Raw genomic sequence first — 14,682 nt, forward strand, 5'->3', positions numbered from 1 at the left:
GATTAGGTATTAATTGCAGGAGTGCTTACCGGAGTGAAATAGAATGAATCAAACTAAGGATCTGCTTGTTAGGATGTATCTGGAAACAATGATGGAGTCAATCAATGTTTAAACAAATCTGGGGGCTTCTTATTAGTCATATGTCACCGAGTGCAGCATTTTCTGTTTCAAAAATTGGGCTGGTTCCTCATCTTTTTGGTCCAACAACAAAGACCTTGACTCTTGAAATACAAATAACCAATGAAAATGGGGGAACATATTCAACCTCACTTCTAATAAGATAAATTCCCATTATGACAACAGTGAGAACATATTTTTTCAGTCTATCATATTGTTATGGATTATTTTTAAATGATATGGTCATTATTGGCACAGACATAAGCAAATGAACACTCATACAATGGGTATGGATGTTAGAGAGCGAATTGACAGTTCTTTTCTTTTTTGGCTGGCATGTATTCAGTGTCTACCATGTGTCAGACCTTGTGATAGAAGCTTAACACGTATTATCTCATTTAATTCTCAAAAAAACTTTGTGAGGTAGGTACTCATAATCCACACTTCACTGATGTGAAAATTGAAGCTGAAGGATGGAAAGTAACTAACTAAATCCCGCACAACTGTGAGTGGCACACTTAAATATAAGTCTACTGGATGCTAAAACCTATGCAAGCCTCATCGAGTGTTGGGATTACAGGTGATTTTTCACTTCTTCTATACCCACCAGGTGTCTTAAAATAGTGAACATTATAATGTTCATAATCCAAAAATACTGTACAAATTTGCTTGTTTTTAAAGGAATTTCTCCTGAGTTATATTTGCTCTATGTTCGTGAGGTCAACAAATTTGGAGGTTGCGTGCAATTATCCAGGAGTAGCGTACATTGACAGAGAAAATGTGACCTTATCTACTGATCAAGACATGCACTTGTAGATTCCATAGGGTCATCAGTTCTGGCCCTCAGTATCTACACAGTCTTGAGGGGCTCCTTGCTTCGGTAGAGGATCTTCTATGCGGAAGTCTTATATAGCAGTTGAGTAATTTTCCTCTCTACCCACTCACCTCCATCACTCCGAAGTCTGGGTCATCATATACCTCATACAAAAAGCAATGAGATAAAAATTGCCCATTTTGAAACTTTGCTCTTTATCAGCTATAAAAGAGAATCTTAGAATATTTAAATATTTCTCATTTAGTAAAACAAAATCAAACTTCTCAGGATTAAAATGTACTAACTGTTCTTTTGCTTTATAAACTAGCACACAAGATTGTCCTGTATAATTTAGTACTTAAATGGATGGCATTGTAAATGTTTAATGTGTTTTTCTCAGTGGGAGGATGTTCTTTATCACATGCCTGTTGGAAATAGAAAAAATGCATTTATAACTAATTACCTCACTAAAATATTGTTTAGTATTTTTACCTTGTTATTTTTACAAGTCAATGTCAAGCTGTTGGTTAGATGAGCCTCCACGGGAAATTCATGTCCTTTTTAGAATTCTTTCTTCCTAATTATTTTTCTTAGGGTATCTTTCACATCCTTTTTTCTCAAGGTATAAATGAGGGGGTTCAACATAGGGGTTACAATGCCATAAAATGCAGAGATGACTTTATCCTGGTCCTGGGACTCCCTCGACTGAGGTGTCAGGTACGTGAAGATGGCTGTTCCATAAAATATGGTGACTACAGTCAGACTGGATCCACAGGTGGAGAAAGCTTTGAGCCTGGCCTCTGCAGAGCGGATCCTCAGCACGGCAACCACAATGTGAGTATAGGAGATGACAATGAAGGTGAACGGCAAGGGCAGTGTGAATATGCCGATGACCAGACCTAAAATAAGTCTGACTGGAGTGTCTGAGCAGATGAGCTTTAGTAGGGCCTGGACCTCACAGGTAAAATGGTTGATGACATTGTGTGCACAAAAATGGGCAGGGATTGCAATAATCGGTATTATTGCTAAAAGGAAGGCACTGGCCCAGGTCACCATGGCCAACCGTATACAGACCCAGTTGTTCATAATGATGGTGTAATTCAGGAGATTGGCGATTGCAATAAATCTATCATAAGCCATGACAGCAAGGAGGATACACTCTGTCATCCCCAGAAAAAGAGCAATGGTCATCTGAGCATAACAGCTAGTATAGGAAATGGTGGGGTAGTCTCTTAAACCATTGAACAACAAAAAAGGCACTGAATTGCTAGAGTAGCAGATATCGAGGGAGGACAGGTTGCTTAGGAAAAAATACATAGGAGTTTGAAGCCGCCTATCAACTCTAACCATGACAATGATGAGACTGTTACCTACCAATGTGATTAAGTAGACCACTACCATGGTGCAATAAAAGGCAATCTGGGATTTTGGATGATTGGACAAACCCACTAGGATGAAATCTGTCACTTCACTGTTATTATCAGTAACAGAATATCCATTTTGTTCTATCTGCTGAGAAAGAAGAAATTCAACTCATTTTAATTTGGGAAACATTTACTCAGCGTCTGCTGTGTCTTCAGTCCTATATCAGGTGCTGTTAGGAAAAGATATCTACAAAACAAGTGATGCTGTTTGTAAGTTTATGTTCTAATTTGGGAGATAAAGCATTCATACCCAGCACAAGATTAATTTGCAAAGTAGCACAATCCATTGTGCGTCTTAATTCCTTCATCTATAAAATGAGGGGGTTTTGACTCCACCTGAAACGTGCTTTGAACACTCCTCTTAAAGAAAATGTGCTAATTTACTGCTCAAGAGTAATCACATCCCTGAATCATGAAATTGTGATTGTTCTTTCCCACTATGGATTTTAGCCAGAAATTTGTCTTTAGCTGGTTCATATCCATGACATAAAATGTTTACCCAGTTCGCTCTCATTTCTGCCTTACCCTGCACACCCAACCAGTCATCAAGTCCTATTGGCTCTTTCTCCTAAATATACTTTATTTTTTTTAATTTAATTTAATTTAATTTTTTTAAAATTTTTTGTTTATTGCAGTAACATTGGTTTATAACATTGTATAAATTTCAGGTGTACATCATTATACTTCTATTTCTGCATAGATTACATCATGTTCACCACCCAAATACTAATTACAACCCATCACCACACACATGTGCCAAAATATCCCTTTCGCCCTCCTCCCTCCCCCCTTCCCCTCTGGTAACCACTTTCTACCTACAAATCTCCATATCCACAGCCAACATTTATCTAGTCAGAGCCACCATCATTTCTCATCTGCACTAATACATGAGCTGCCTGATAGGTCTCCGTACTTCCATTCTTGCCTCTCTATAGTCTGCTCTCCATGCAACCAGAGGGACCTTTTACAAATCTACATAGTTATGACCATATCTTTCTCTTACTTAAAACCACTCTAGGGCTTCTAATTACGCTTGGAATGAAATCTAACCTATTTACCGTGACCTACAAGACTCTAAATGATCTGACTGTAACCTTATCTTACACTGTCTCTTGTGCTCACCGTGTTCCAGCCATACTGTCTTTATGAAGTGCTCTAAGTTCATTCCCACCTTAGGGGTTTTGCACATTGTGTTCTCTCTGCTGGAAATATTCTTCCTACCCTCTTTTCTTGGTGAACTCCTAGTCAGCCTCAATATCTCAGCCTCAAAGGAACTTCATTAGAAAAGCCTTCCCTAACCCCACTCATCTAAATCAGATCTCTGTTACAATTGTTCATAGCACTCTGAACTTTTCCTGCATGGCTCGTATCACAGTTTGTATTTATATATTTGTGTGGTTATTTAATTTATGCTCCCTTACTAAATTGTAAGCTCTAGGAGGGAAGGGGCCTGACAGTCCCATGCACTGCCTTATTTTCACCATTTCACACAGTGCCTGGTGTGAACTCACAAAATATGGGTTCAATACATGTTTGTTAAATGAATCAAGGCCAGTTATTTGGCTCCTCTCTCTTACCCAGTGTCATGAAACTGATTTGACTGAAACTACATTGAATTGGCTGAAGGAAATAAATGTTTGAGGGTAAGAAGCCTATGATGAGAAGGAGTCAATATCTCATAGTATTCAGTCTTATTAGTGCCATGTAGCTCAGAAATGAACTTTAATGTCTTACATTTTTTTAGCCCTACAATTTGCTCTTTGCTGGGAGGGAAGTTGCTATAGTGAAGAGAGAAAATGGGTATATTCTAGAATGTGAAAAAAATATTTTAACCCTTTTCTGTCCATTCAAATTTTTATTTACTTTGTTTAGTCTAGTTCTATCAAGTATGAATGCTATCACAGACCAGCTCATTATTAGGGTCAAGATCTTTTTCTGGCATGGATGTAAGATTCACATCAAGTTCTAGTCACAAATCAGAATTGTGGGCATTTATAGTATATAGTTTGAGACTCATGAGGCAGGAGTCAGGCCTTGGTGAGGGCAAGCTGTGGATGGGAAGGTTTGTTTTGCGAGCTGAGCAGCAGGAAGGACCATCCAGGCTATGGATGTAGGTAATCCCTTTGGATTCTCTACTTAGGACAGACTCTAGATCTCAGAAGATAAAAGACCTTTATAGACAAGTAATTCAGGAAGTAGAGTAAGAGTTTGTAACAGGATTGTCAATAAAACCTAATACAGGATAAGGGGGCTCTGAATAGAAATCAGAACCAAAGGCAGACAAACTGAAAAAATACTTAGCTTCTGCTAAGCTTCTAGCTACAGTTGTTTTTACTTATTACAGACAGTTATCCTGCAAGGAGGCCCTTGACTATCTCTAATGAGAATTAGAAGGCTTCATTTTGTTTTGTATACTCCCAGAATTGGAATAAGAAAACAGAATCAACCTGAAAGGAAAAAGTCTTTTTGGAGTAGAGTTATGAGACTGAGACTGAGGCAGAAATCAGGTGATCTTGTCTTTATGCAATGGTAACACCACAACCATAGTTTCCTAATAGCATTACAAGAACGGAATTTTCAGGGCACAAACCTTTCAAGGGATACTAAAGTTTCACACTAGAATGGGAACATTTTTAATCATAAAGCTTTATTTTGACTTACAATCCTCACCATCTTATAGTCCTAAAGACCTCAAAACAAATGTCAGTATAAATAGCTGGAAAACAACATATTTTTGTGTTTACATGATTTGAGTGAATCTCATCAGACTAACTATATCTATATGTTTATTGAATAATTCAGTGTTTTAGCACTGTAAAGGACAGAATCTTCCTAAATTAACTAGACATGTGTGGGGAGACTCACACATATATTCACGGGTTTTTGATCTTTCAGAAATATTTTGGGGCACCCTTCAAGGCTTTTCTTCACACACACAAGGCTTTCCCAAAGAGGGGCTTCCTGTTTCCATTTAGCATGCAAGAGCATGCTTCCCAGGAGCACTCATTTCATTTTTAATACTAAAATTAAGGGACACTTGGAGTATCTTCCCTGTTGTCTGAGCTCTTCAGAAAGCTCCCAGGAGCTCAAAATACACATAATGGAATGGGTAGTGCTTATATACAGGAATTTCTATTATCCATATCAGGCAGTGCAGAGTGGTGGTGAAGGGCACGGATTCTGGATCAAAGTTTTAATCCTGGATCCATCACTGATTCACTGTGTGACATTGGTAATATGCTTAACTTGTTTATACCCTAGTTTCCTCAATTGCAAAATTGGGATAATTATAGTATCTATCTCATAGGGTTTTTGTGCTATATACATATTAACTATTATTATTTTTAAGTGAGGCCTCACTTGGGAAGTAGCACCCATGACAATGTATCCACATTGGTTGTCTTTCTTCTCTGGAGGGTAGAAAAGAATTCAATAAATGAGGACAGAAATAAGGCAATATGGTCAGATTATGCTGTGAGCCCTCTGAAAGCATAATTTTGTATTTTTTCTATGTCTGTAACTCTAGTACTTGCCTCAGTTCCTGACACATGGCAGGAACTCAATTAGTATTTTTGGAATCAAATTGATTTTACTCACCTGAATAGCTAAAAAACCAAACAGCAGAAACGATAAGGTCTCTAAGAGATGTGTTGATACAGCCCCTTGTGTGTTGCAGGATCATGAGCTCACCGAAGTGTTGGAGTCTTTCAAGTGGAGTGAGTTGCAGTTGCATCCTGGGAGATCCATGTCAAGAATAATCATTCCATATGTATATGTTGATTTGTTTCAAGAGACAAATATGGCTTCTTTCCTTCTTGCTGGGATATATGTTCTCCACTTGCTCTTACAATGGGTTGTGTCTTGATTCTGCTCAGCATTTTAGAAACCAGAATTCCAAATGGTCCAAAATATGAACAAGAAAAGAAAGAGAGAAGGATCTTAAATGTTCTCTGCTGCTACATTCTGAGTTTATTCATTCTGGTTCCAAAGAAGTGATTTCTCTGAAGAGACTTCAGGGACTAGGTCCCTAAAAGGCAATTAAATCCCGCTACTGAATTGAAGCTGTATAATCATTTGGGAGTGTTATTTCTAAATCTAAGTCATTAAAATACAAGTAGCTTTTGTCCACTAATTCCAATACTTCATTAGTGACAATATGAGAAAAGTATTGACTAGCATTGTCAAGTCCATGTCTGCTCTTACGTTACTAGGGAGTGGAGCCATCGCTAACGTGATTACACAGAGTCCTGTGTTTCTTGGGAGTGTTCCCAATACACTGACAAAAGCAGGTCATAATGAATGGGGAAGGAGGAGTGGTCACAATCTATTGGGACTCTATGAAAGCTTTTAATTAAGCATTCAGGTAAAGGAAATTCTGTAAACAGTGTTTACTAGAGGTCTCCTCTTCCTCTTCACTTTTCCCTGACGTCCCCCAAACCTTCCCAGCCATCTTTGATTTGAATCGTTTCTGGAAATCCCACTTTTTCCTAAAACTTTCCTAGATTAGTTTTGAAGTGCCATACAAACTGTCACTGTCTGAATATAATCCTACATCTGCTCATTCACTGCTCCATTGATTTACTTCATCTGTGCATGCACCTGATTACAATAGTTTTATTTTATTGATTTCTTGCCAAATTGTGCTCTGAATATATGATGTACTTTTTTATTATTTTTATGTGTATCCTTGTTAAAATTTCCAACTTAGATATCAAAATTTTAGGGTCTAGGAATGAGGAAACTTTGCAAATAGTCTAGTTGAGTGCTACTCAAAATGTTTGCAATGAAATAAGGACAGAATTGAGAGTAAACATTTAGTAACTTTTAAAGTGATTTGACTTTGCCATGACATTTTTATTGTATTTTATAAAATATCTGTCTGTAACAGCTTGGAAATTTAAAAAAAAGCTGTTCTATCTGTACCACAGATAGTCTGAAAAGTATTGGTTTAGCACTTATTCATATAACCAATTATTATTGTGTGTGTACTCTGTGCTAGGAACTATGCTAGGGAGCCAGAGATGAATAAAACAAACTTCCTGCTTTCAATAGGCTTATGATTTAATTGGGGGTAAACACTCCAAAACAACTAACTATAAAATAACATGCAAGATATTAAATTTAGGGTTGAACAAAATGTTATTAAACAAAAGAAATGGAATAAAATCACTCACCCAGGGTTAAACAGAATGGATGAGCTATGGGGAGGGCTTCACTGAAGAAATGACATTAGATCTGGCCCTTGAAGGATGGCTGAGATTTTGCCAGGCATAGAAGATGGAAAGGACACTGCAGGCAAAAAGAACAGTGTATACAGTGGCACAGATGCGTAAAAGGCTCGAGAAAGAAAGGATTGTTTTCCTGGAGCATGGGGTCTGTGGAGATGAGGTCAACAATGAGTGTAGAGAGGTTAGCAGGAGCCTCAATTAATGTTGCAATAGACAATAGGGAGCCACTGAATGTTTCTAATCTTGGAGTAGGGTTGTAGAGAGGGGATTAATGTGATGAGATTTTCCCTTTAGAAAAATCACTCTGGAGACATTGATTGGATAGCTAGTTTAGAGGGAGATAGACTGGACTAGAGAAAAATAGTTAGAAGATTGTTACAGTCATCCTGGTAAAGGTTGATGAGGCTGTGAACTAGGACAGATGCATTGAGGAACGAGAAGAGGAGATGGATTTGGAAGACATTTCAGAGCAAGAATCAATAAGATTCAGTGAGTGAGTGGTTGTCAAGTGTAGGTGAGAAGAAGATATAGAGGCTAACTCGGAGAATAAAGAAAATACTATCATGTAGTATTTGTAATATGCTTTTAACTTTTTAACATTTAACATCTATGATCTCATTTGATCTTTCAACCATTCTGGGGTTAAGATAGGTTGAAATAGGTAGGTTAAGGAATATATTTTCCCCTGTTTGACAGGTGCAGTCCAGAGTGGTTAAGTGATTCGCCCAGAGTTTCATAGCTCATTAATGGCAGAACCCAGACTGGAATCCAGACTTCCTGACGCCTAACCATGTGCTTTTCTCACTCCATCATGAAGTTGTACTGCAAAAGTGCTTGACCTGCTGATCACACCTAACCAGAAACAGTTACTAGCCATTTTACTAGTGGGGAAAAAAGAGGAGAGAGAGAAGGCACCTAGTGAGATGAGCACTAACTCCTTTTGAGTCAATTGAAAATTAAATAACAATAATAATAACTCTACAATAACAATAATAAAAATCGGTAACTTTTATTGAGGACTTAACTATGTCCCAGCCATAGTTCTCAGCATTTTATATAAATCAACTGATTTAACCCTGTTAATGACCCTATGAGGTCAGTCCTATGATTGTCTTCCTGTTATTGATGAGGAAATTGAGGCAGGAACTTGCCCAAGGTCATATAACGAAAGTGTAAGGGTCAGATTTTTAACCTGGACTATCTGAAAACAGTATTTTTTCCTTTCTCTGCTCAGCAATATTCTTGCTTTCTTCCTACTCCTCTTTTCTGAAGACTCCCTGAACCTATCAGGCTCCTATCAGAAAGAGCATCTAGGCGTCAGGACAATTGTATTCTCTTTTTAAAAGTTTAATATAATTTAATTTTTTTATTGAGGTATAATTTACATATAACGCTATATTAGTTTCAGGTGTACAACATAATGATTCAATATTTGTATATACAGTGAAATGATCACCACAATAAGTCTAGGAGAATTGTATTCTAATCCCAGTCCCATCACTAACTGTTGACCTTGATAATATCACAGCCTCTCTAAATCTTTTTATCATTTGTAAATATCAGTTTCATAATATTAATAATAATACCTGTTTGCTTATCTCATTAAATTATTTAGAAAATCATATGAGGTAGTATATGTTCAAGAATAAGATAAACTGTGATGTGTGTAAAGAGCTTGTAAACTTAAGAACTAGGAAAATATAAATTCACACAGTAATGTTCCTTGTGTACATGTCTTTCTCCCCACCTAGACAGTGAATTCTTTGAGGGAAGGGAACAAATATGCTTTCTTCACCACCGCATTCCTGGCAATAGCACAGTACCTGTTTATAGTAGATGATTAATAAATATGTATTGAATGAATGATATATGTATGGATGCTTGAATGCACTGGTGAAGGAGCAGCCTTGGAACGCACTATTTAGGAAGCAAGTAGGCACTTCAATCCATGGAACGTTAGGCTCATGTGATCCAGACATTATGACAGCTAATGTTTATTGTTTTCTAACTATAGGCCAGGCACTTTTCCAGGGGCTTTACCAGAATTGAGTCATACAATTCTCATAACCAAGCTATGAAGACATATTCGACACTGTCCCTACCCTTTTCAGCTCTCACTTGTATTGTAAAACTTAGAAATTACATTTCTCACACTCCCTTGCCAGTAAAGTTCAGTTGTGGATTTCACCCATAAGAGATATACACAGGAAACTTAGCAAACATAAGAGAAATAGACACCACCATTGTTCCTTCTGACATCACATTTAGGTATGTAGACTTTGTCAAACAGAGATTTAAGTGGCTTCTGATCATGCTTCTGTGAAACATCTGCTTCAGTGATGTCATTGGTAGTAGTTTCCTAATATCCCTCAAACTTCCCAAGATTCCTGCCCTTCCTGCAGCTATCTGTGGTTGTTGGCAATGTTCCTTTACCCTCCCTCTCACAGCCATTCCAAAGGCTTTGCAGACCTCTAATTCTCTTTATTAAATCCTCTCCTGCCTGGAATAACTTGAGTGGTTTCTGTCCACATGGTCCAACTCTGAACACTACAGGTAGGTTCTATTATTAGCCAACTTAGGTGAAGAGCTGAAAGCACAGAGAGTGACTTGAATGAAGAAGTGGCAGAATGAAGGTCTGAATCCAATGAGCTCGGCTCCAGGGCCTGTGGTCTAGTTATACTCCACTGTCTCCTCTCAACTGATATCCCAAATTCTATGAACGGGGCATGATGTCTTTTTCTTAAATCCCCACTGAAAAACATCATTTGAAACCTATTTTTCAGTTTTCAAACTTTCTCTATTTCTGACAGAACTATCTTAGTTTCAAACCAATCTTTATTTTCTTTCCAGAGTGAAGCAAGGTAAGCTTCACTACCCAGCTACCTGGGATGTGGGGTGCACAGTGGAATACTTCTCTCCACGCCTGTGATTGATCAAGTGGAGAAGCAATATTCAACAGTAGGAGTTTTCAACAATCTAGAATTGATTTCATTTCACAACACCCTCATAGAGTTCATTTTTTATATTTAAAATGAATTAATATCAATGTGGAGTTAGATGGCCTTTGGGGATTAGATACCTAGAAACAGAATGTCAGTGCTGGAAGGGCCATAGCTGTGTTAACTAGCTGGTGTGTGTGCCTACTTTTTCAGTCAAAGCTAACATTTAAAGTCAGGAAGATAGATCTATATATATTGATCTGGAGGAATGTCCATAATATATTGTCAAGTGGAAAAAGCAACTCGCAGGGTAAATGGATGATATGATTCCATTTTTTTTAAGAAAAGAAAGAAAATCTATATAAAATAACACCTAGATGCAGAATGTTAGAACTAGAAAGGTCCTTGCGTAACAAACCACAACCTTCTTATTATATTGATGAGCAAATTTGAGGGCCAGAGAATGATATGACTGAGGTCACACAGCTAGTTAGTAGCAAAAACAATTCCACAGCCCCCATCTCCAGACTCCACTATGTCACTCTGTCTGTAGGCTGTGCCTGTACCAACAAGTCAATAGAGAGACAAAGCATCTAGTGACAGAGCTACCATTTTGTGGTAGGGGCACATTAGTAAAAATATGATTCTCATTTTAAGCTGTAAACCTACCTGTAATAGAAAGTGGACTATTTCTCTCCCAAAAGACAGGGTCATTAAAATGAATACTCTTGACATCCCTCTTAATTTCTGAATTTTTCTCTACCTGAGTGCTCTATTATTTTTTCCTCTAAAATGTTATTGATTTCACCAATTTAACTTATTTTCACAATGTTAAGTTGAAGTCTTTATTTCCATGTTTATAGTAAGGAACATTTTGCTTAAAGTGTGAAACTTACCCTAGCATCTAACACAGTGCCTGGCTGAAAGTAGAAAGTTAATATTTGTTGAGTGAATAAATTGAAGATTGAAATAGCTTGGTTTTCTCCTAAATATTATTTTGTTTATTGATATTAAAACATGATTTCGGTGGCTGAAAATACCATAAACCTTTAAAAATGTATTAGATAGAATTTGAATAAATGTTGCATTTATTTGAAAATTAGGTTATTTTGATAGATGGTTTATTCTTTCTCATTTTTTTTTCATTTAATGAGTAAACATGTGAAACAGGTCCCTTGTATGTCTGGTGCTCTCTTTGCAGCACCACATAATGTCACATCAACTCCCAGCAGTCAGGGTATGAGGAATGCACTGAATATCTGTTTGCTCAGTAATGCCTTGCTTCACATCTAGGTGCTGTGCATAGTATTTTTTTTCCTACTCATTTGTCTCCGGTTCTCTATCAGGCTGCTTGAGAGATAACTTCATCATCTTTGGTGGAATTATCCAAAGTAAAGTGAGACCTGGAGACAGGATATTCTGGGTCTTACCCGTGCTCTGTTTCCAAACAGTTTCATGATCCTGGGGAATGTATACCCTGTTCACTGTGCCTCTGATTCCTCATCTAAATGAGAGATCTGTAGTAGATTGTTGCTTGCCAAAACTTTTTCTGTTATTTTTAGAACTCCATTTTCAAATGAAATCGTTCACAGAAAACTTCACCTCCATTGACAGGCTCCAGGCACCACAACTGAATCCATAGGATGATGTGAACAAAAGTTTAAAAACCACTGCATTATGTCCATCAATAAGGAATAGGTTTTTAAAAATGTGGTAAATTTGTACAATGGAATATTATTCAGCAATAAAAAGGAACAAAGTACTGATACATGCAACAACATGGATGGATATCAAAAGCATACTGAATAAGAGAAACTGTACACAAAAAGAGTACATACTGTATGATTCCATTTATAGCCAGTTCTAGAAAATCAAAACTAACATATAATGAGAGAAATCAGATCAGTCGTTGCCTGGGGCTGGGGGTGGAGGGAAGGATGGACAACAAAATGATACAAGGCAACTTTTGGAGTTGATGGAATTGTTAGGTAGCTTGATTGTGGTGGTGATTCTGTGGGCATCTGTCAAAACTCACAAAATTGCACACTATAATTGCATAAAGGTTATTGTACACAAATTATACCACAAAAGTGGATTAAAAATCACTATATTAAATATCTAAGGTCTGTATATTTGGATGCAGTGAATGGGATCTGGAATCAACCAAACCTAGATTTAAATACTGGCTCTGCTCTTGACTGGCTCTGTGGCCATGGGTAAATCACTTAACCTCTAGGAGTCTCAATTTTCTCATCTCTAATATGGGTTGATAATAACATTACTTCACTGAATTGTTGTGATAATTATATGTAATAATAGATGTAGAGAGCTTAGCTCGGTGCCTGGGATATAGTAAGTGCTCAATAAGTGTTAGCTGCATTTATAATTCTGTGATTCCAAATAATTTCCTAGACAATATTGGAAAAGTTCAGAGGTAGCATATGTGTGACCTGAATTCTAATTTTGATTCTACTACCAATTATGTGTGACTTTAGTCAAGTCTCAACTCCTTCTCTAGGTCTCAGTTTTCTCATCGTTAACATGGGGGGAATTATAATGTCTTTCTTACCAATTTCATAGAGATATTAGGAATATAAAATAAAAGAAAATAATAAATTTGAAAGAAGTTTCAAAAAAAAGAAAAAGAAGAAATAAAACACTCCACACGAATGTAGGAAATGACTATGATACAATTTTCTCATGATTCTGAGGTTAAGTGGAGCAAGGAAATTGTGCTTTCCCAGCAGGGCTTGCCCTCAGTAAAATTGTAAAATTTCCGACATTCGTCTTCTGGCCTTCTATTACACCATTCTTTGTTCTACTTTCCAGTTTTAGTTATGCCTTGCTTCCTGCTAACAGTCTTAGGAGATTCTCTTGCTGCTTAGGTCTCTTCTGTCAGTGAAGAAATGATTCTGATAAGCTTATTTCCCTGAAGTTGAGTAACTTAATGGGTGACCAGTAACACTATGGTCTATGTAAAGAAAGTTCTATGTATGGTTCTATGTAAAGAAAGAGTAAAAATAATGCCTCTAATGAAAATTCAAGTCTCAATGGGGATAATATTTTGGCGTGGGAGTAATTCCTGAAGCTTTTCATATAACAATCACCTACTCTACCAAGGGTAAAGTCAGACCCTTCAAACAATTTTTGCCGTCAGTGAAGATGTAGCTGAGTGTTAGTTTAAAAATTTAGAAGCAAATAAGGCTCATACCCTTTTCGCCATAACTTTTCTTATTGCCCCTTTAACGTCCTCGTTCCTCAGGCTATATATTAGGGGGTTCAGCATGGGTGTCAAAGCCCCATAAAACAGTGAGATAAACTTGTCATGGTCAGGGGATAATTTGGACTGAGGTTTCATATACATGGAGATGGCTCTTCCATAGAAGATTGTCACCACAGTCAAATGAGAACCACAGGTGGAAAAGGACTTGAGCCTGCCCTGGGCTGAGCGAATCCTTAGGACAGCAGTGGTAATTCGGACATAGGAGAGGAAAACAAACCCAAAGGGTAAGAGTAGGGAAAAGATACCCGTCATGAAGATCATAAGCTCATTGAGGCTGGTATCAGAACAGGCCAGTTTAAGGAGGGAGCGAATCTCACAGACAAAATGGTTGATGACAGCCTCACAGAAGCGAAGCTGCAGGGATAAGATGAGCAAGGCAGTGAGCATAAGTGATGCCCCCCATGAGGTAACAGCCAGCCGGAAACACACTGGACCATTCATAACCACAGAATAGCGCAAGGGATTGCTAATAGCAACCACACGGTCATAGGCCATGACAGCCAGTAGGAAGCACTCTGCTTTGGCCAAGACCAAGGAGACACTCATTTGGGTCAAACATCTTGGGTAAGAGAAGTAGGGATAGGTAGAGAAACAATGCACCAAGGCCTGGGGCATGGAGACTGTTCCATAGCAGAGGTCTAAGAAAGACAAGTTACTAAGGAAAAAGTACATTGGAGTGTGGAGGTGTGGGTCAACGTAGATAAGAAAAATGATAAGTCCATTCCCCAACAACGTGCTGAGGTAAGTTATCAGCAGCAATGTAAAAAATGTGACTCTCCATTCAGCATAGTTAGAGATTCCAATAAGGAGAAACTCAAACACTGCTGTAACATTGTCCATGGCCATTCTTCCCACTTGCCACTATTCATTGGATGAG

At 37.7% G+C, this 14,682-nt stretch overlaps 2 protein-coding genes across 2 annotated transcripts; both read right to left on the reverse strand.

Moving 5' to 3' along the window:
- Positions 1 to 1,492: 1,492 nt before the first annotated feature.
- On the reverse strand, positions 1,493 to 2,332 carry LOC101402550 (olfactory receptor 13H1-like). Its single transcript, XM_014792824.1, has one exon. The coding sequence runs from the start codon at positions 2,330 to 2,332 to the stop codon at positions 1,493 to 1,495; it is 840 nt and encodes a 279-aa protein (XP_014648310.1).
- An 11,395-nt stretch (positions 2,333 to 13,727) lies between these two features.
- LOC101408420 (olfactory receptor 13H1-like) lies at positions 13,728 to 14,651 on the reverse strand. Its single transcript, XM_004437279.1, has one exon. The coding sequence runs from the start codon at positions 14,649 to 14,651 to the stop codon at positions 13,728 to 13,730; it is 924 nt and encodes a 307-aa protein (XP_004437336.1).
- Between the last annotated feature and the right edge of the window lie 31 nt (positions 14,652 to 14,682).

Source organism: Ceratotherium simum, chromosome X, assembly GCF_057802395.1.
Source record: "Ceratotherium simum simum isolate JZ-2026a chromosome X, ASM5780239v1, whole genome shotgun sequence".
NCBI classification, from domain to species: Eukaryota; Metazoa; Chordata; class Mammalia; order Perissodactyla; family Rhinocerotidae; genus Ceratotherium; species Ceratotherium simum.

What these genes read in the sequence shown, in the direction of transcription:
- LOC101402550 (XM_014792824.1), bottom strand. Translation starts at nt 2,332, where the DNA reads ATGGTAGTGGTCTACTTAATCACATTGGTAGGTAACAGTCTCATCATT.
- LOC101408420 (XM_004437279.1), bottom strand. Translation starts at nt 14,651, where the DNA reads ATGGCCATGGACAATGTTACAGCAGTGTTTGAGTTTCTCCTTATTGGA.